This window comes from Salvia splendens, chromosome 21 (assembly GCF_004379255.2).
Source record: "Salvia splendens isolate huo1 chromosome 21, SspV2, whole genome shotgun sequence".
Lineage (NCBI taxonomy): Eukaryota > Viridiplantae > Streptophyta > Magnoliopsida > Lamiales > Lamiaceae > Salvia > Salvia splendens.
This window is the reverse complement of record NC_056052.1, coordinates 6,686,520-6,705,066: the sequence shown is the minus strand read 5'-3', so window position 1 is coordinate 6,705,066 and position 18,547 is coordinate 6,686,520. Positions and strand designations below refer to the sequence as shown.

Below are 18,547 nucleotides of genomic sequence, written 5' to 3'. Positions count from 1 at the left end.
AATTTCGGACAATCCGCGAGGACAAGATACTCCTCCCACAAGGTGAACTTCGGCCAGCCCTCCGTATGGTATTGGCCCTCCGACAGGTTCTTCACATCTGCTGCGCTTCGGCCACTCTCAGCGTGGCGAAGGTTGTTCTCGTATATGGACGCGAACCGCTTGGTAGCCCGGAGAATCCTACCCCACTTTTTCCGGAGCTGTTCTGGGTCGCGCCGTCGGGTTTGAACTCCTCGTATGCAAACATGACGCGCCTCCAAAAGCTCCCCTCGGCCTGATCGGTACCCACCACGTGGTCCGAAGTGATAGCATCCCACGCATTCGCCACTGCAATGCTCTCTTCTTTGGTGTATGGCTTGCCCCGGTTGGACCCAGAACTAGAGCCAACGCTACCGCCGGCGCCACTGCCCTCGCTCCTCGGAATGCCGGCTCCGCTGCCCGTGCGCCAACCGACGTGGACGGTGCCACGACTGCCGCCTCCGCCCCTTCCGCCACCCGCGCCCCGACTGCCGCTACCTCCTCGGGTCGGAACGGGCGTTTCCACCCATGCTGCCGGCGTATCTGGGATGCCGGAACTGAGCAGACCCATCATAGTATCAAATGCGTCTTGATCTGCTTCGGTTAACGGAGATTGGCTGGCTTGGAAAGGGGAGCCCGGACGCGGCTGGTAAAGCGCGTCTAGGTTGGGTCTGTAATCTCCAAATGCGGAACGACTCAGATTCCGCTGTAAAGGTGGCGGCGTAGGAGAAGACCTCCACGACTGAGATGGAGGAAGGGGTGGACTCGATGCCCACGATGGGGGAGATTGATTCCAACCCCAATGCTGGGACGGAGTCGCGCCAAAGCCCGACGGCTGAGAAACATATTCGGCAAAACCCGACGGGTGTGATGGATTGCTGCCATATCCCGATTCCTGAGAGTCGGGTGATTCATCGTCTGCTCGGTGCATTTTTTAGAGTGTGGATAGTGAGTGGATGGATTTTGTGAAAATGGTGAAAAATAAGTAGGGGGAGTGGTATTTATAGAGGGGAAAAAAATTGAAAATTCGCAGCAACCGCCGCGGCTGGTGTCCGCCACTATAGGCGCGGCTATAGCCCCCGCCGAGTCCTCGCCCCTCACCCGGCTATCGAGCGTCCGCCGCCTCTCACCCCCCTAGCCGCGTTCGCCCCCGGGGCTGACAACTTTGCCACTATAGCCCGCCCGCCCCCCGCTCACCGCGTCCACTCTATAGTGGACACTCTTACATTTACAAATTTTGTATTCAAAATATTATGAAACAAAGAGATAAATTGCTAACCTCGGACCCATCTATTTTGGGTCCCACTCTCCACCTCGGACCCATCTACTACATGTTCTCTCTCTGCTACACTTTATTAATTTTTTTTTATCTTTATTTACTAAAAAAATGGCAACTTTTGTCAGAACGTCAAAAATATTTCAGCTGCTCACCAATCTCATCTCCTGCTCACATAGAGAATATTCCATTTCCAAAAGCTCCACCTTTTATGTTAGTGCTGCGCCGCGGGCGTCCCGGCTGGCGTCGGACCGGCGTGCCGGACGTCCGCCATTAGACATAAATCCGGCGGACGCGAACGTCGCTTGAGGACACCGGAGTTTCGCGGTTTTCTGACGACGTCCGTTGTGATGTCCGCCATAGCGGTGTCACGACGGACGTCCCGATTTTTAATTAAAAAAAAACTCTATATATACGACTCATTGAACTTCATTTCATTCGCACCACTTGTTTTAACGAGTTTCTCTCTCTACTTTCATTTTTTTTGAAGATAAATGGAGCACTATTTCATTTTAATTCCATAAATTTTTAATTTGGTGAATTTGTGAATTTTTATTATTGTGGATGTAAGTCGGGATATCCTTGGGAATGCCCATCATTGTGCAGTGGGAAGTTCTTATGACGTGATAGAAGGTGTTTTTGAAAGTCAGTCGGAAAGTCAGTCGGGACATCCGTCCCATTGTGGATGCTCTTAGTTAGGGTTTTAACTAGCTGACCACTCCCGCTCAACTGAGATCTGCCACTTTCTTTCTACATATAGTAATCTGCTGCTGTCTTCCTTTATCGCCGAGTTAGGTAAGATTTCCTGCAAAATACCCTTTTTTGTTTCTATTTGGAGCAATTAGCCAAATCTCTGTGATTTCAGCTCCTACTCATCTTTTCCAGTTCCAATTTGGTTGAATTTAGGAAACTATTTTGTTGAATTGCAGTGAATAATTTCTGAGTTTTTTTTTTTTTTTAATTGGGGGTTTTGTTCTGAAACTTGTTTCCCAGCAGATTGGAGAGTTGGGGAGTTTTATCCTCTCCAAGTTTTATGGTGACGTATTGCAAGTGATACGTCTCAGTAAAAAATTGGGGGTTTTGAATTTTCGTGTCGTAGAAGAAGTTTTTCCGTCTTGTTTTCGAATTAGTATTGCTTTTTTCTCATTTGTTTTCTTTATCATATAGCAATTTGTGTTCAGATCCAAATCAACATCGACTGATTGATTCAATGTTGTCGCTGATACTTGATCTTGTTTGTTTCCTGCCGTCTTTTGTTGCAGAGAATAAAGTGTGTTTGTAAAGCCCGATTTTTCGGAAGTTGATTTTGTCTGAGTATGGGATATCTTTGTGATTTCTGTGGGGAGCAAAGATCGATTGTGTATTGTCGGTCCGATGCAGCTAGTTTATGTCTGTCCTGTGACCGCAACGTCCACTCTGCGAATGCCCTTTCGAAACGACACTCGAGAACACTTGTTTGTGAAAGATGCAATTCTCAGCCAGCTTCGGTTAGATGTATGGAGGAGAGGGTGTCTCTTTGCCACAACTGCGATTGGACGGGGCATTCCAGCTCGAGCACGAGTAGTGCAAATAAAAAGCAGAGCGTTAATTGTTACTCTGGATGCCCCTCGTCCGCAGAGCTATCTCATATTTGGTCGTTTCTCTTAGACGATCCTTCAGCTGAGGGTTCCGCCTGCAAACAGGGGTTGGATTCAATGAGCATTACTGATATCAAGCAAAGGGATTGCCAAGATAACTATAGTAGCAAAGGTGTTGTTACCTTGCCTTCGGAAGCCAGCAACCTTAGTAATGTGGGCATGGATAAAGAAGCAGATTGGATGGAGTTGTCAGCGTCAATGCAGAATGCAGGCCTGTTGGCTGGATCTACTCACTCGGCCATGCGCAAGGTAGCTATTCTACCCCATCAAATTCCTTAGCAGTCTCAGATTTTCATCAATTTTGATTGTAATTGGAAGTGATATAGGACTCTTAACAAAAGAAGATATAACTAACAAACTATGGATAGGGACTCTTACAATATAACTGAAGTTTATTCCTACGTTTAATCTGCAGTGTACGATAATTCCTACAGCTAATCTGCAAGAGACGACCCCTGTCATAGCCATTGTCTCGTTCTTTAAATTGTCTTGAAGCGATAGCTCCATATTGAGTTCATTACTTAATTACATTTGAAGAAGATGAAAACGCGTATAGATGATAACACTTACCTTACCTGGAGAAGCAAATGCAATGTCTTACTAAGAATTGTTAATCACAGGCAACTCGGAGAATTCAAGATAAAACTGAAATGCAGTTGAGGTCCCCAACCGTAGGACTAGTATGGTAAAGGATCTCTGCTCAAAATTAGTTCAACCTAGATAACTTTTGAACTTAGCTTCAGGTTGAAACTAGAAGTGGAGATGATTCTATTACATTTCAACTGTCTTTTGGTTCTATTTGTTTTCCTTTTATTTTACTCCATTTCATTAACTGCGACCGTGGCCTTGCCCTTTCTTGTGCAGGTCTATGTACCTCGTGAAGAAGGGATTGCTGAATGCAAGGATACTGAGTTCTATGATAACTTCAATGTGGATGAAATTGACTTAGGCATTGAGAACTATGATGAACTTTTTGGTGCTGCCCTGGACAATCCTGACCGACTTTTTGACAATGAAGACATTGATGGATTGTTTGGGCCACACGACATGTCCTTTTCTGATTGTCAGGCTGCTTACCCCGCTGAGGTAAAACTCTTGTTTGTACATTTTTCTTTTTGGGATGTCTGATTCAAAGTGACACATTACTATAAACGGAAACACCACTCTATTTACTTCATTATGTCTCGTACTTTATTCTCTCTCCACTCAACGCATGGAACAACACTGCATAAAATCTGCAATTTCTTTGGCTTCTATATTGTTCTTCTTGTAGTATGCAATGGACTCTGCAATTTCATTGACAATTTTAGTGGAGTTTAAAGGGTATAGTTGCGATTTTGATGCTTACTAGGGATCGTCTGTTGGAGGATTTAAGATGCCACCAGCATGCAGCAATGCAGCATCTGCAGATTCGGTTGTTAGCTGTAAGACTGAACCTAACATATGTTTCATGAGGCAAGCACACTCGGGTCTCTCATTCTCCCGCCTTACTGGAGAGAGTAGTGGTGTCGACTATCAAGACTGTGGTGCATCGCCAATGTTAAACATGGGAGATCCACCATGGGGCCTTCCGGGTCCTGAAAGCGCGATACCTCCCTCTTCCAGCAGGAGCGATGCTGTCATGCGTTACAAGGAGAAGAAGAAGACACGAAAGTAAGGATCAGTTTTCCTTTTCTTCGTAACAGTTTGGTGTGATTTGGTCTTATTATCCTTTCGTTCCTCTTTAAATTTCGTATGATTTGTTAGATTCGAGAAGAAAGTGAGGTATGAAACCCGCAAGGCCAGAGCCGATGTAAGGAGGCGCGTGAAGGGACGCTTCATCAAGGCCGGTGATGCATATGACTACGACCCGTTGTGCAAAAGCAGAAGCTGCTGAGTATAATAAACCTTCCGCGAGATCAACTAAGCTACTGCACGACATCATAAAAAATAAATGCATGAATCCGCCCTTTGCAGTGACAAATGATCTTGCAAATAAAGCCTGATGGAGAGGAACCGTCGTATCAGAATTCAGAAACGAGGTTTACCAAGCCACGTTGAGAGATAACTCCGACCATCATCGGAAAAGATACTCCCATTGTCGGAGGCAGCCGCAGCTTTACTAAATTTGTTAATACTATTATGTTAGTTACTTATATATATATATATATATACTCTGATTTCGTCTTGTTTGATTGGTGTGGGGAACATGTATAGAGCATAAGTCTCCCATTCACACTTTCTTAGCAACATTTATTGCATCAAACTGTATTTAATGTGTTAGTTGATATCTTGGCCGATGAGATCTTATCTTGTGTTTCTTGGTTAGATTTGATGGTCAGTCAATCAGCCCCCATGCATTTCTCACATGCACTTCACGTGCTACTTCGAAAGCGACAAATTTAGCGGTTTTACTTTCTACAAAGACGGCTTCGTATTTTTCTCCTCGTCTAAAAAATACTCTTTCGCCCACTACTAATGGACTATCCTAGTTTTAATGCAAATTTGAAATAGAGAAGGTGAAAATGGAAAAATGAAGTAGACTGATGATGATAAAAAGGGACAAAAAAAAAACATTCAATAAGTAGCAATTCATGGGTTAGTTAGGGCTACTAAATTTAGAGGTTCAACTAACATTTTAAAGACATGATTTTTACACCATGGGTGGGTATTGATTGGATTTTTATTAGTGATTAAAAATGTGTCGGTGCTGATGTTTGAAACAACAGAATAAGTAAGAACAAATTCTATACGTTGAAATAACCAATTTACTAAATACTAGTATTACAGTGACCAAATATTCTTATGTTTTGTTCCTTTTTTACTTTGCAATTTTTTATTTTCATTTGATTTAGCTTTATTTATTTAGAGTAAAAGGAATTTATTTTCATTTTCGTAGTTAGAACTAATTTTAATTAAATGAAATGGTGATTAAGAGGGATTAATTTATCGTAATAGTAAGAGAGAGAGAGCTAATGAGTTAGTTAAAACTGATTCAATTGATCAAAAGCAGTTCATTATTATTGCAGAGACCTCATCCACTAAAATAATACCCAAATTTTCTTGAGGTCAGCAGATAATTTGTAGATTTAAAAAGGAAAGAGTCTTATATAATCTCCTCCCCTTCAAACTACCTCTAATCTATAGCAGCTTTCTCTCGGAAGAAAGGGTTCTTTTCTTTGGTGGGTTTTGATTTCTAGATCTAATTTAATTTGTTTATCATCTATTTTGAGTGTGATGCAATCTTGAGATTCCCTTTACAAAATTCCAGTTTTTGTGCTTCTAATCAATGTTTGAAATCAGGAGAATCATCATCTCGTTGCTTCAATTTTGAGATGTTACTTTTAGGGTTCTTGAAAATGAAGTCTTTGCTTGTTATATTTGTATGGGATTTCGATATTCTGAGCAAATCTGCTTTGCATATGTTCTATTTCACTTTTTATCGCATCGAATTCCATATTCTTTGAAGAAATTTCAATAGATAAAGATCCATTCTTTTTGTCCATTTATTCGACTGTTTGATTTACTTTGCCTTTTTTTATTTGTTTAAATTACCAATTAATTTTATGAGCTAGATTGTTTCATTTGTTGAACCAAGCCTCATTAATTGGATAATCTTTATGCATAACTAAGATTTAATCCATGTATGGTTTATATTAGTTGATATAATCATGAAAGAGAGGGCCAAGAATGGTGTTGTGTTCTTGTTTTAGTGCTATTTGAAGTAGAATGTATCTGATATGTCAAGTGTTCTTTGGTTTACATTAGGTTTGATCCCACAAAATGGCTATTTCGTCATATCCAACTCCGGCTGATGCTGGAGTCCTGTGCGTGATTCTGGCAAACACGGTGATATCAATATCGATCTTGAAGGAGCTCGTTCGCTCCATACTGCACATTGTTGGCATTAGGATTGCTTCATGGGAGGAGCTCTCTGCAGACACATCGGACTCTGGTGAATGTCGTAAAGGTCTCTCAGAATCGTACATGGAGGAGTTCAGAAGCCAGATGCCTGCAATGAGGTTCGACTCACTCTCTATGCACGACAACAACCCGGGGCAGGAGTGCTCCATCTGCCTGTCTGAGTTCGAACCAAATGCAGAGGTTAACCACCTCACCTGCAGCCATGTATTCCACAACGTGTGCTTGGAGAAGTGGCTGAACTACTGGAACACCACGTGCCCCCTCTGTCGTAATTGCATGATGCCTCAAGAAGCCGAGGAGGAAGAAGATACTTGTCCCATGTGAGGAAATCTACGGTTGTACAGCTTAGTGTAAACAGGTTATGTATCTTTAGCTGCCACGGTCTGCGTCCTCTTGAAGTGACGGGTCAGCATAGCTAGTATTCGTGTTGTATATAGTGTAAACGGGTGTTGTTTGGAGTCATCTCTTCTTGTTCTAGCAGCATCATCAAGCTGCAACTTAGTTTGAGTTTTTTTGTTATCAATGGTGTTAACTATGATGAATCTTTACACCAAAAGCCTCTCTCACTTGCTATTATTAGGGGATAATGCTAACTAATTTTACAACTTACAAAAAATAACCACAAACAGTAATTGATCCACCTTTCACTCTTTCTTTCTGCTTGTTTCATGCATCAAACTAGCATCTATTCACACCATACCTGCAGTCTTTAGTCAGATCATTGAACGTCTCAATCCGCGTCTTCCCCATCTTGAACACGCCATCGTCAACGCATTCCCTCATGTAACCATCAAACTCGAGGGCGCTGCCATTGTTCATCTTTCTCATATCATAGTACCAATCACTGTCATCATCCCACAGATCTCTATGATCATCAAGAGTCTGAACCTCATACCTCTCCTTCAACACATCGAAGAACGATGCATTCCCCTCGTCTAAAGCAACATAAACCCTCCTCCCATCTTCCACACCCTTCCCTCTCAAAGCTGCCATCACAGCTTCTGGAGATGTATCATTATCAAGATTAGGCCACACCTCCTTCGTCTTCGCCTTCCCCCTTCTCTCAACACGAACACCATCATAATCCCAAGCCATTCTCGATGTAATAGCAGAAGCCACGCTCCACAGCTGCCTAGACGACATAAGCTTATACCACGGCTGTTGGATCACACCACCCGACTCCCCTTCACACACTCGCCACCAGAAATCATCAGTCTCTCTGAACCTCCTCACGATCAGACTCTCATTCCATTCAGCCAGCTTCCCCGGTGTAGCCTTAGAACCCTCCACGACACGAACCTTCAATCCATCTCTCTCGCTCCACTCATTCCAGTCTAGCCAGAACTCAACCTGATCAACCACCGAAGACAAAACCTTCAGCCTCTCGAAATCAAAGTAGAACCTGAAATCCTTATCCTCGTCCGTGCCAGACGAAGTGTAGATCTTCGACAAACACACGTTCATATCCACAACCAGAGTCCGGTTCAAGAACTCCGCCTCACCTAACGCACACACGAACTTCCACGAATAGTATCCCATGTCATGGCACCTATCACCACCCCCTGCATACATCAAATACTTTCCTCGACTAAACGGCTCCTCGATCAGCCGATCACCATTCACAATCTCTCCAATTTCAACCCTCCCCACCATCCCCTTCTTCACATTGCCACCAGAATGAAAATCCCCAATCCCAACCACGCCCAATTTTCCGTCACCAAACCTCAAAACCCTAAAATTCCGACTATCCTCATCAAATCCGCCCTCCCTGCGCCTAAACCGCCACGCCATATGGCAACAACTGCAATTATCCCCTTCCACTGGCTTCCCAAACCGGTAGAAATCCACATCATTCAACCTCTCAAATGCTGCACTCATCAGCAATTGGAAAACCTCGGGATCGCCGCAGTCGATCGCCTCATCCACGCCACAACGCCCAATTCCGGCTAGCGCCGTCTGATTGGATGAGGGGAAATTCGTGAATTTGGAGGAAGGAGGGAAAAGGATGTCGTCGGAATTGTAGGTGGCGGCGATTATGCTGAGAATCACTACCAGAGCTACGAAGACACTGAAACGGAGGGTTGCGGCCATGGATAATGCTTTGCATTTGTGGCGTAAATTGTGCAACATTGTGTTAATTAATGGTGTGAACAAAAAATGAAGCTTCCACCGATGTATCGACTGTTGAAGATGAAGCAAAGCTTGCCTGGTTTTATAGGGATCAGCTCTATACAGAAAATGGCGGCAGTCCAAATCAACGGTTAACTAGCTTGTTGGTGCTAGAATGAGCCGGGTGCGCATTTTAACTACTACTACTCCCTCCGTCCCATTTTAGGAGTCTCGTTTACCATTTTTGGGTGTTCCAAATATTTCATAATTGGTAATAGGCCTCACATTTCACTCACATTTTATTATAAAACCAATATACAAAAATAAGACCCACATTACACTATCTTTTTTCACCAACTTTCCTTTATGTTTCTTAAAATTCGTGCCGAACTCAACCGGGACTCCTAAAGTGGGACGGAGGGAGTAACTAACAAGTTGATTTGATATTTTGATTTTCCCGATTAGATATATTCTAGCTAACAAAAAATAGTACTCTCTCTGTTCCATAGTAGTGGATGCATTTCTTTTCGACGAGAGATTAAGAAAAATTGTATTAAATTAATTAAGTAAAGAAAGAATACAGTAGAAAAGGAAAAAGTAGAGAGATGAAAAGAAAATAAAATAAGTGAGAAAAAATATGTTTACTTTTACTAAAAATGAAATGACTCAACTACTTAGAACGTACCAAATGGCAAAATGACTCTACTAAATGGAGGGAGTACAATTAATAAAATGGAAGAAAAATAGAGAAGATGGAGCATGAGTTTTAGTTATGAGTTATAAGGTAAAATTGAAAAAAATGATGAGAAGTCACTAATTTTAGTGTTCGTATCAAAATGTAAAAATGAGATATAAAAATATAAGTATTAACTGAACTTTAAATAAATTGACTTACCAACTGATTACATAACTTTCATTCAATTGCTTCCTATATTTGGTTTTGGATTTGATAGAACCTGAATCAAGATAATTTCAAAATAATTATACAAAAAAAGGAGATTTTTTTTTGGATTGATGGAATACTAATTGAACCATTTAACTAATTTGACCCCTTAACTGATTACATAACTTCCATTCAATTGCTTCCTTTATAGAAATTTGGATTTAACCGAAACTGAGTAGGACAACCAAAATAGTTACTCTAGCTACATGAAAGTTTGTCCCATTTTTCTATTTCTGTTCGTCCCACAAAATTTGTCATATTTCACTTTTTTTTTATCATTTTTGGTAGTGAACCTCATATTCCACTAATTCATTCATACTCACATTTTATTATAAAACTAATACTCCCTACGTCCCATAATAGATGACATACTTGGAGAATGAAATGAGATTTTAGGAGACGTTGTTTTGTGTGTTAGATGGAAAGAGAAAATAGTAGTATATTAATGTAAGAGAGAGTTTTTTTTAAAAAAAGGAAATATAACGTCTTTTGTGGGACAAACTAAAAAGGAAAGTGTGACATCTATTATGGAATGGAGGGAGTATATAAAAGTAAGACTCGTGCCGGCAGGGGCGTAGCGCAGTTGGCAACGGAGGGGCAGATCTTGCTGCAATGAGCCTGGGTTCAAATCCCACTGCTGTCGTGTAGTTGCTTCCATCTCTCAGACACAAGTGTGAGGCCTTGGGAGATGGGCTTCTAGCAGCCAGTGGGTTAGGGCCTCCCCCTTAACGGGCTACTGCGTACCCTGATTGAACCCCCTCACATGATGTCGGGCCGCCAAGGCGACGGAATCGCCTTTTGCTGCAAAAAAAGTAAGACTCATATTCCACTAACTTTTTCAACTCACTTTTCATTACATTTCTTAAAATCCGTGATGGGTCAAAGTGGGACAATATTTTGGGGACGGAGGGAGTATGTTTTACTCCCTCCATCCCTGAAATGTTGTCACATTTTTTCATTTTCGTCCGTCCCACAAAACTTGACACATTTCACTTTATACCATTTTTGGTAATAGACCTCACATTCCACTAACTTATTCTCACTCACATTTTATTATAAAACTAATACTTTAAAAGTAGAACACACATCCTACCAACTTTTTCAAACTCACTTTTCATTACATTTCTTAAAATTCGTGTCCAATTAAACTGTGACAAAATTTGGGATACGGAGGGAGTATAAAGATTTGACAGAGCTTTCTAACCGTTCAAACATTTTTGCAGCTATAAACATTTTTATTAAGGGTATGTATATTGCTAGTACTCTATCTAGGAAAGTGATCAATTTTCTTGATTTCTAAATTTTAATGTTTGTTTAATATTTAATCAAATAAATAAAGTAATTAAAGTTCCGAAAATAAGAAAATCTTATACTCCTATTGACCATCTTAAATTCTTAATATTACTATTACTATTAATATTTTGGTTATTAAAAAAATTTCAATTGAAAAATCATACGTACTGTATTTCAATTATTACGGTAATTAGTTATTAATATAAGTTTAAAATCATACTTCCTTCGTCCCATAGAAATAGGCTAATTGGGAATGACACAACCACACACGTTTTAATGCGTAATTGATAAAATAAGATAGAAAAAGAAAATTAGTTGAAATAGTAGATAGCGGACCTCATAAATAGAGAAGAATAATATGTTTCCATAAATAGATAAGAACTATTTCCATGGGACAGAGAGTACTAAGTTGATATTTTCACTATATCAAATTAGATTTCATGAAAATTAAATCTTGGAAAGAAAATAATTTTTGATTGTATGTTATAATGCCCTTGTTTCTTTTGCATGTTGTGATATGGTATTTTGTTTAGAGACAAATCAATTATAAAAATTTAAGGTTAAATGAATATCCTTATTTTAAAAAATCAAATTATGGAAATCAAATCTATATATTGACTTTTTCTTTTTACTGAATTTTGTAATTTTCCATATGTGTTCGAGATAATGACAATTAAAAAATCAATTACATAAATTTAAAACAAGTAATTATAATAAAAACAAGTTTTGATCAGATTTTCAGATAATCACAATACATTTTGATTAGATTCTAAATTTAATCACAATTTATTCAAACAGGAATTTTCAAAATTAAGCAAAAAATAATACTGGTAAAACAGACTTATTTATTAAATTTAATAAAGATAGTTAACTATTTTAAACAAACAAACTCATTTAACTCTCTCACATCCATATATACATACAGATTCTATGTACGTATAGGTCTCCTTCTTCTTCACATGTATTCACTGAAACTGAGCTCAAGAAAAAGAGCTAACTGCAACGCAACAAAATGATGCACAATCCTTGGGTTAGGAGCCCTAGAAATCTCGGCCGAAATGCGTTAGCCATGATCGCCGGCCTCCTTTTCACTCTATGGCTAACCGTTGTCATAATTCTCACCACCACCTTCGATTCCGAATTGTACTCTACCACAGAGCACACTGATTTCCTCTCGCCGGAGCTCAATTCGACCGATCAGGCGGCGATTGAGGCAGGTAATTGCCGCGTGGATGATCCGATCAATTGCCGCGATGACGAGGTTTTCGAATTGTTGATGAGCGCGGCCTTTGAAGACCTCAGGGACGTCTATTTCTACCAGTTCGGGAAGCCGGTGGAAGGGGATAACGGAAGCTCCTGCCACATGGCGTGGCGGTTTAAGCACAAGGAGGCGAATTTGGTTGGATTTTACAAGGATTATCGGAGTTTTAGGGTTTTGAGATCTGAGGATTGTAAACTGCGCGTGGCTGGAATTGGGGGTTTTCATTCCGGTGGCAATGCGAGGAAGGGGAAATTCGAGAAGGCGATTGAGATTGGAGAGACGGTGAATGGTGATTTGGAATTCGAGGAACCGTTTAGTGATGGCAAGTATTTGGTGTATGGAGATGATGGTGTGAAGTACAAGAGCACATTGCACTTTTCTTGGAGCTTGTTGTGTGCCCTAGGCGAGGCGGAGTTCTTGAACCGGACTCTGGTGGTGGATAACATTCGTTTCGATTGGCCTAGCGTGGCTGAAGGGGAGATGGTGAGAGATTTCAGATACTACTTTGATTTGGAGAATTTGAAGGATGCATCCTCTGTGATTGATCAAGGTGTATTCTGGTCTGAGTGGGGCAAAAGAAACGGATTGGAGGTCCATGTGGTGGAGGGTTCTCGTGTTACACCGTTAAAGCTGGCTGAGGCGAATGAGAGCTTGATCATAAGGAAGTTTAAGGGAGGTGACTATTGGTGGAAAGTGTGTGCAGGGGAGGCAGATAGGATCCAACGGCCGTGGCATAAGTTTAGGAATTCGCGGGCTTTGTGGGATGTGGCCTCGACTATAGCCTCGAGAATGGAGTGGGATTATGATAGTGTTCATGTTGAGAGAGGGGAGAAGGCCATGAACAAGGAAATGTGGCCTAATCTTGATAATGACACTTCTCCACAGGCTGTGTTGGCTGCTTTGAAAGATAGAGGTGTAGAGGATGGGAGGAGGGTTTACGTTGCTACGGATGAGGAAGAGGCGGGATTGTTTGATGCGTTGAATCAGAGATATGAGGTTCGATTTCTTGAGGATTACAGAGATCTGTGGGATGAAGGGAGTGACTGGGACTATGAAGTGAGGAAGCTCAACGATGACATCGTTGGTGTCGAGTTTGATGGTTACATGAGAGAGCTAGTGAACTTTGATGTGTTTTCGAGAGGGAAGACGAAGGTTGAGACGTTTTATGATCTGACTAGAGATTGCAAGGATGGTTTGAACACATGCTAGGTTGAATTTGAGGAAGCTCAGCACAACTTCAATCTGGTTTTGCCATCTTTGAATTAGTCTGTTGTTAGGAGAGAGTTTCAGTCTTAGCTGCCATTTGCTTCTTACTAGTTCATGAGTTCTGTGAATGTTTTCAGTGATGAAATTCAAGTGTTGATTTTGGTGCATTTATCTGTTAACTAACAATAAACTGTCTCTCTTATAGTGATTAGTTAAAATACAGTAATTCTTAGTAATTGAGTTGTGAAAAAAAACACTCAAAGTCGTTGTTGAACATTATAATTTCTACAAGGATCTGGTTTAGATACATAATGTAGACTATTTTATAGTATTATATTTTATTTTGATTGTTTATTAAAATCTTGTTTGGACCATCCTATAATCTAATCACAATAAAATTGTGATTATCTTAGAATCTAATCACAATAAATTGCAATTATCTTATAATCTAGTACTATCTAGTCTAAACTTGTTTAATGTTGAAATTAATTTTTTGAAATCTATATAATTGAATTTTTAATTCTCATTATCTCGAACACATGGAAAATCACAAAAAAAAAATCAGAACAGAAAGTCAATATATATTTGATTTTAGTAATTTAATTCTTTAAATAAGAATATTCAATTAAATATATTTTTTTATAGTTTAGTTTATTTTAATTCAAAATAGAATATCATATGCATATTTAAAACATAAAACACAATTATAATAAATAAGAATATTATGACATAAAAGACATTTTATCAAGAAATCATTTTCCAAGAATTGGACTTGCAATCTAATCATATAATTTTCATTTAATAATACAACCATAAAATAGTTCCCATGTAAAAAAATTTAATGTCTTGACGTAGCTGTCCCGCCCTTCAAATTGGTATGACACACATAAGAGCATCCGCAGCGGTGCTCGCGCCGACGGACGGCGTCCGTGTCGCTGGCGCGGCACCGCCCTGCTCGCCGCTGGCACGGCGCTGCTCGATGCATCGAGCACGTCCGTGCCAACGAGCAGCTGACGTGGCGTTTCCTGATTGAATATAAAAAAAATATATTTTCCCACTTCCCAAAAAATTATATCCGTTTTCTCCCCACTTTTAATTCATTTTTCAATTTTCCCCCCAAAATTCACATTTTCATCTATAAATACCTCCACTTCCACACAAAACTTCACACCACACTACACAATTCTCATCTAAATTTTTTCATCTTTTCTTATCAATTCTCAATCTTTCACTCTTACTTACAAAAAAAATGTCTAGCTCCGGCGATCACCCCTCCGACTCCCGTGGTTGGAACCACGAATGGTTCGGCTCACAACCATTTCCTAGTTCGGAAACGCAATTTTCGGCCCCTCCTCAAACCCAAGGTTCTCAAGTTCCGGGTGGCTACCGGCCTTACCCGGTAGACGACCAAGATGCCTCCGATGGGCGATACGGGTGGGAACCCGAACCCAGATCGGGAGGGAGCGGCGGGGACGACTCTCAGACTCCTCCTCTTCCTACTTCCTACTCCTACTCTTACTCCTCGTGGTGTCTGCACCCCGTACACTCCGGCAGAGATGAATCAATTATTCAAAGCCTATTTGATTATCTCCGAAGATCCGGAGATAGGCACAAACCAAAGCGGGGATAGGTTTTGGTGCCGCGTCTCTCACCGGTACAATGAAAACCGCCCGGCTGGAACCATCGAGCGCAATAAGAGTATGGTGCGCAATACCATATTCAGAGCCAACGAAGAAATCCAAAAGTTCCAGGGTATTACCTCCAGAAAGAGCGGTCGGCGGGGAGCGGTAGGAGCGAGCTCGACATCATCAGTGCCGCCTTGCCGACCTTCCAATCCATAAATTACTAACCGTTCAAGTACCTCAGCGCTTGGCAGGAGGTGCGTGTGCATCCGAAGTATAGGGGAGGCGTATCATCCTCCTCCAGCTCCTCCAGCAAACGGTCGAGGTCGGTATCCCTATCCGACGCCGGCGAGGATGAGGTGGCTAGCCAGCTCGCCGGAGCTAATTTGGGTAGCCCCGACGCCGACCCGAGCAGTTCCCAACACCGGCCGCAAGGAAGGAAGAAGGCGACGACCAACCGCCGTCGCGCCGCGACTCCATCCGCCCCCGCCCCTGCTCCCGCTCCCTTTGTGCCACCTCAACCCCCCACCAACTCATTGTGGACCCTTTTGGCCCAACTCAATTTGGCCGATAAGTCAAATATGACCCCCGAGCAACTTGATTCACATTTGGCAATGATACGGGGTCTCCGAAGAACATTGGGGATAGGGTCAGAGGAATAGTCTTCCACGGGGTATTTTTTAGCCTTTAATTATGTATTTTTTATTTTTTAGGATTTTAATTATGTAATTTTAAATTTTTAGTATTTTAATTATCTAATTTTTAATTTTTAGTATTTTAATTATGTAATTTTTAATTTTTTTGTAATTTGTAATAGTATTCCGAATATTTTTAATGCATTTTAATATTGTGAAAATGTTTTTATTTAAATTGAATAATAGAATGGTGGGACCCTTGAGCATGTCCCTACGGAAGAGCATGAATGTGGGTGTTGTGCTCTTGCCAAAGAGCATGGAGTAAAAAAGTAATAAAAGTGGGTCCGGGCACACATCCGTGCTCTTTGGCAAGAACACGGATGGGGATCCTCTAACCTTACTTAGGACAAATATCACTTTTAAATTTAAACATATTCAATACATCAAAATGATCAGAAAAAGTAGAAGTATTAGTAAATTGCAATTTTGCGTTAAAAATATGAAGCGTCTTCATATTTCCTTCTCCCATAAACTAATGTGATTTGTATTTTTAAAAGGCCTTGAAGTAGACATGGGCATCAATGAGCCTGAGCAATGGCACACTTTGAAATGCACACACTCTGATCATTTAACAAACTCTAACTATGGATTAATAATTTTAATCACTAATTAATTGACAAAATGCACCAAAATGACACTGATTTTTTCCATCGAGTTAAAACTATGTGTATCTGTGACTACAAAACATTACATAGCAATTTCTTGTTTAAACAAACAAAAGAAGATTGAGACGTTTAATGCTCTGACTACAATCTAGTCAGAGCATTAAACGTCTCAATCTTCTTCTTCCTCCTCAAGAACACTTCTCCATCAACTATCTGCCTCATGTATCCATCAAACTCCACCGCGCTCCCGTTGTTCATCCTCGTCGTTTCATAGTACCAAATACCAATCGCTATCCCCACCCCACAGATCTCTGTGTTCCTCAAGCAAGTGAACCTCGTACCTCTCCTTCATCGGATCAAAGAACACTGCCTCTCCCTCATCCGTAGCAACGTAGACCTTCCTCCCATCCTCCCACCCCTCTCCCTCTCAAAGCAGCCATCACAGCTTCTGGATGAGTGTCATGATCAAGATTAGCCCACATCTCCTTGTTCCTAACCTTCTCGTGCGCTGTCATAATCCCACCCCATTCTTGATGCAATCACAGAGGCCATATCTAGCAACGGCCTCGCCTTAGAAACCTTATGCCACGGCCGTTTCATCACACCATCCGCCTCCCCTTCACACACCCGGAACCAGAAATTATCCGGCTCAACTGCCCCAAACTTCCTCATGATCAGACTCTCCTTCGACTCAGCTAGCCTCATTGGTGTAACCCTAAAATCCTCCACCAAATGGAGCTTCAATCCGCCCCACTTCTCCCAATTCGGCCAGAACTCAGCTTGATCAACCACAGAGGATGCATCCTTCAAGTGCTCCAAATCAAAGTAGAATCTGAAATCCTTCCCCTCCTCATCCACCCCGGATAACGAGTGCATCTTCGACAAGCATATGCTCGTGTCAAAAACCAGAGTCCGGTTCAAGAATTCCGCCTCGCCTAACATACAAACAAAGCTCCACATATAATGCCACATGCTCTTGCACCTCTCACCACCACCTACATAAACCAAGTACTTCCCCTGCCGGAATGATTCCTCCTTCTCCCCAAAACCAACGGCTGTTGGTCGAACCTTTTCGATTTTCCCCCTCCCTTTCCTCTTCCTCGCATTGCCACCGGAATGATAACCCCCAATTCCAACCACGCTAAGTGTGCAGTTATCAAACCTCAAAACCCTAGAACTCCGATAATCCTTATTAAACCCAGTCGCTTTCCCCTCTTTCGGCCTAAACCTCCACGCCATGTGGCAGGAGCTCCCATTCTCCCCTTCCACCGGCTTCCCAAACCGGTTGAAATGCACGTCCTTGAACTTGTCAATGGCTGTCGTCATCAACAGATGGAAAACCTCGAGATCGCGGCAATTGATCGGCTCATCAACGCTGCAGCTGCCGCTATCAGAGAATTCCGTGAACCCTGCCTCTTCCACCACGGATTCCACGTCTCTGGTGTCGATCAACGCCGTCCGATCAGTCGAATTTGCTTGGATGAAAGGAAATCCGAGATCTCTGAGACAGGCAAACGGCTCCTCGGAATTGTAGGTCGCGGCGATTGTAGTGAAAATTACGATGCCGGTTACGAAGACACTGAAACAGAGGCTTGCGATCATAGCTAGGAATTCCCGCCCCTAAACTAAGAACGCCGAAGCATTTTCCCCTTTTTGCTTTCAATTTCTCTCTTGAGCTCAGTCTCAGTGAAAATTATAGAGAGATTTAGGTTTTGAAATTCAATTGAGACATATCGACGAACAAGTATGCAGAAAAAAATGAGCTCCACCATTGAAGATGAAGCAGAGCTCTTGATGCAGAATCTGTATCTATAGGGAGGAGATTGCGGATCAGCTGTGTGTGTGTGTGTGTGTGTGTCTGAGAGAGAGAAAGAGAGATTGGAGATGAGAGAGAGACTGGCGCGAGTCAAAATCTGGAAGAGGAAGGAAAAACGGTTAAGCTGGACTGTTGGGTGCTAAAATAAGCTGGGTGGCATTCTAAG

At 41.6% G+C, this 18,547-nt stretch overlaps 4 protein-coding genes and 1 pseudogene across 5 annotated transcripts; 3 read left to right on the top strand and 2 right to left on the bottom strand.

The window, feature by feature from the left end:
* Positions 1 to 1,897: 1,897 nt before the first annotated feature.
* On the top strand, positions 1,898 to 5,235 carry LOC121783501 (zinc finger protein CONSTANS-LIKE 10-like). 2 transcript variants are annotated; one of them, XM_042181591.1, is made up of 5 exons: positions 1,898 to 2,086; positions 2,554 to 3,177; positions 3,793 to 4,014; positions 4,280 to 4,581; positions 4,675 to 5,235. In XM_042181591.1, exons 2-5 carry the CDS (start codon positions 2,608 to 2,610, stop codon positions 4,802 to 4,804), a joined length of 1,224 nt encoding a protein of 407 aa, XP_042037525.1. In that variant the 5' UTR covers positions 1,898 to 2,086; positions 2,554 to 2,607; the 3' UTR covers positions 4,805 to 5,235. The 2 variants fall into 2 exon arrangements, with proteins under 2 accessions (XP_042037525.1, XP_042037526.1); XM_042181592.1 differs by lacking the exon at positions 1,898 to 2,086 and having other exon boundaries at positions 2,103 to 3,177.
* A 690-nt stretch (positions 5,236 to 5,925) lies between these two features.
* On the top strand, positions 5,926 to 7,350 carry LOC121783954 (probable E3 ubiquitin-protein ligase XERICO). The gene is made up of 2 exons (XM_042182138.1): positions 5,926 to 6,089; positions 6,676 to 7,350. The coding sequence occupies exon 2, from the start codon at positions 6,691 to 6,693 to the stop codon at positions 7,153 to 7,155; it is 465 nt and encodes a 154-aa protein (XP_042038072.1). The 5' UTR covers positions 5,926 to 6,089; positions 6,676 to 6,690; the 3' UTR covers positions 7,156 to 7,350.
* Positions 7,351 to 7,509: 159 nt separating this feature from the next.
* LOC121784130 lies at positions 7,510 to 8,922 on the bottom strand. The gene has a single exon (XM_042182313.1). It carries the CDS (start codon positions 8,920 to 8,922, stop codon positions 7,510 to 7,512), a length of 1,413 nt encoding a protein of 470 aa, XP_042038247.1.
* A 3,323-nt stretch (positions 8,923 to 12,245) lies between these two features.
* LOC121784129 lies at positions 12,246 to 13,646 on the top strand. The gene has a single exon (XM_042182312.1). The coding sequence runs from the start codon at positions 12,246 to 12,248 to the stop codon at positions 13,644 to 13,646; it is 1,401 nt and encodes a 466-aa protein (XP_042038246.1).
* A 3,060-nt stretch (positions 13,647 to 16,706) lies between these two features.
* On the bottom strand, positions 16,707 to 18,441 carry LOC121784128 (annotated as a pseudogene).
* Positions 18,442 to 18,547: the final 106 nt, after the last annotated feature.

Excerpts from the sequence above, each read along its gene's own strand:
- LOC121783501 (XM_042181591.1), top strand. The coding sequence starts at position 2,608 with ATGGGATATCTTTGTGATTTCTGTGGGGAGCAAAGATCGATTGTGTAT. Across the intron at positions 3,178-3,792 it reads CTCACTCGGCCATGCGCAAG|GTCTATGTACCTCGTGAAGA; the intron begins GTAGCTATTCTA and ends TTTCTTGTGCAG. Across the intron at positions 4,582-4,674 it reads GAGAAGAAGAAGACACGAAA|ATTCGAGAAGAAAGTGAGGT; the intron begins GTAAGGATCAGT and ends ATGATTTGTTAG.
- LOC121783954 (XM_042182138.1), top strand. The coding sequence starts at position 6,691 with ATGGCTATTTCGTCATATCCAACTCCGGCTGATGCTGGAGTCCTGTGC.
- LOC121784130 (XM_042182313.1), bottom strand. The coding sequence starts at position 8,922 with ATGGCCGCAACCCTCCGTTTCAGTGTCTTCGTAGCTCTGGTAGTGATT.
- LOC121784129 (XM_042182312.1), top strand. The coding sequence starts at position 12,246 with ATGATCGCCGGCCTCCTTTTCACTCTATGGCTAACCGTTGTCATAATT.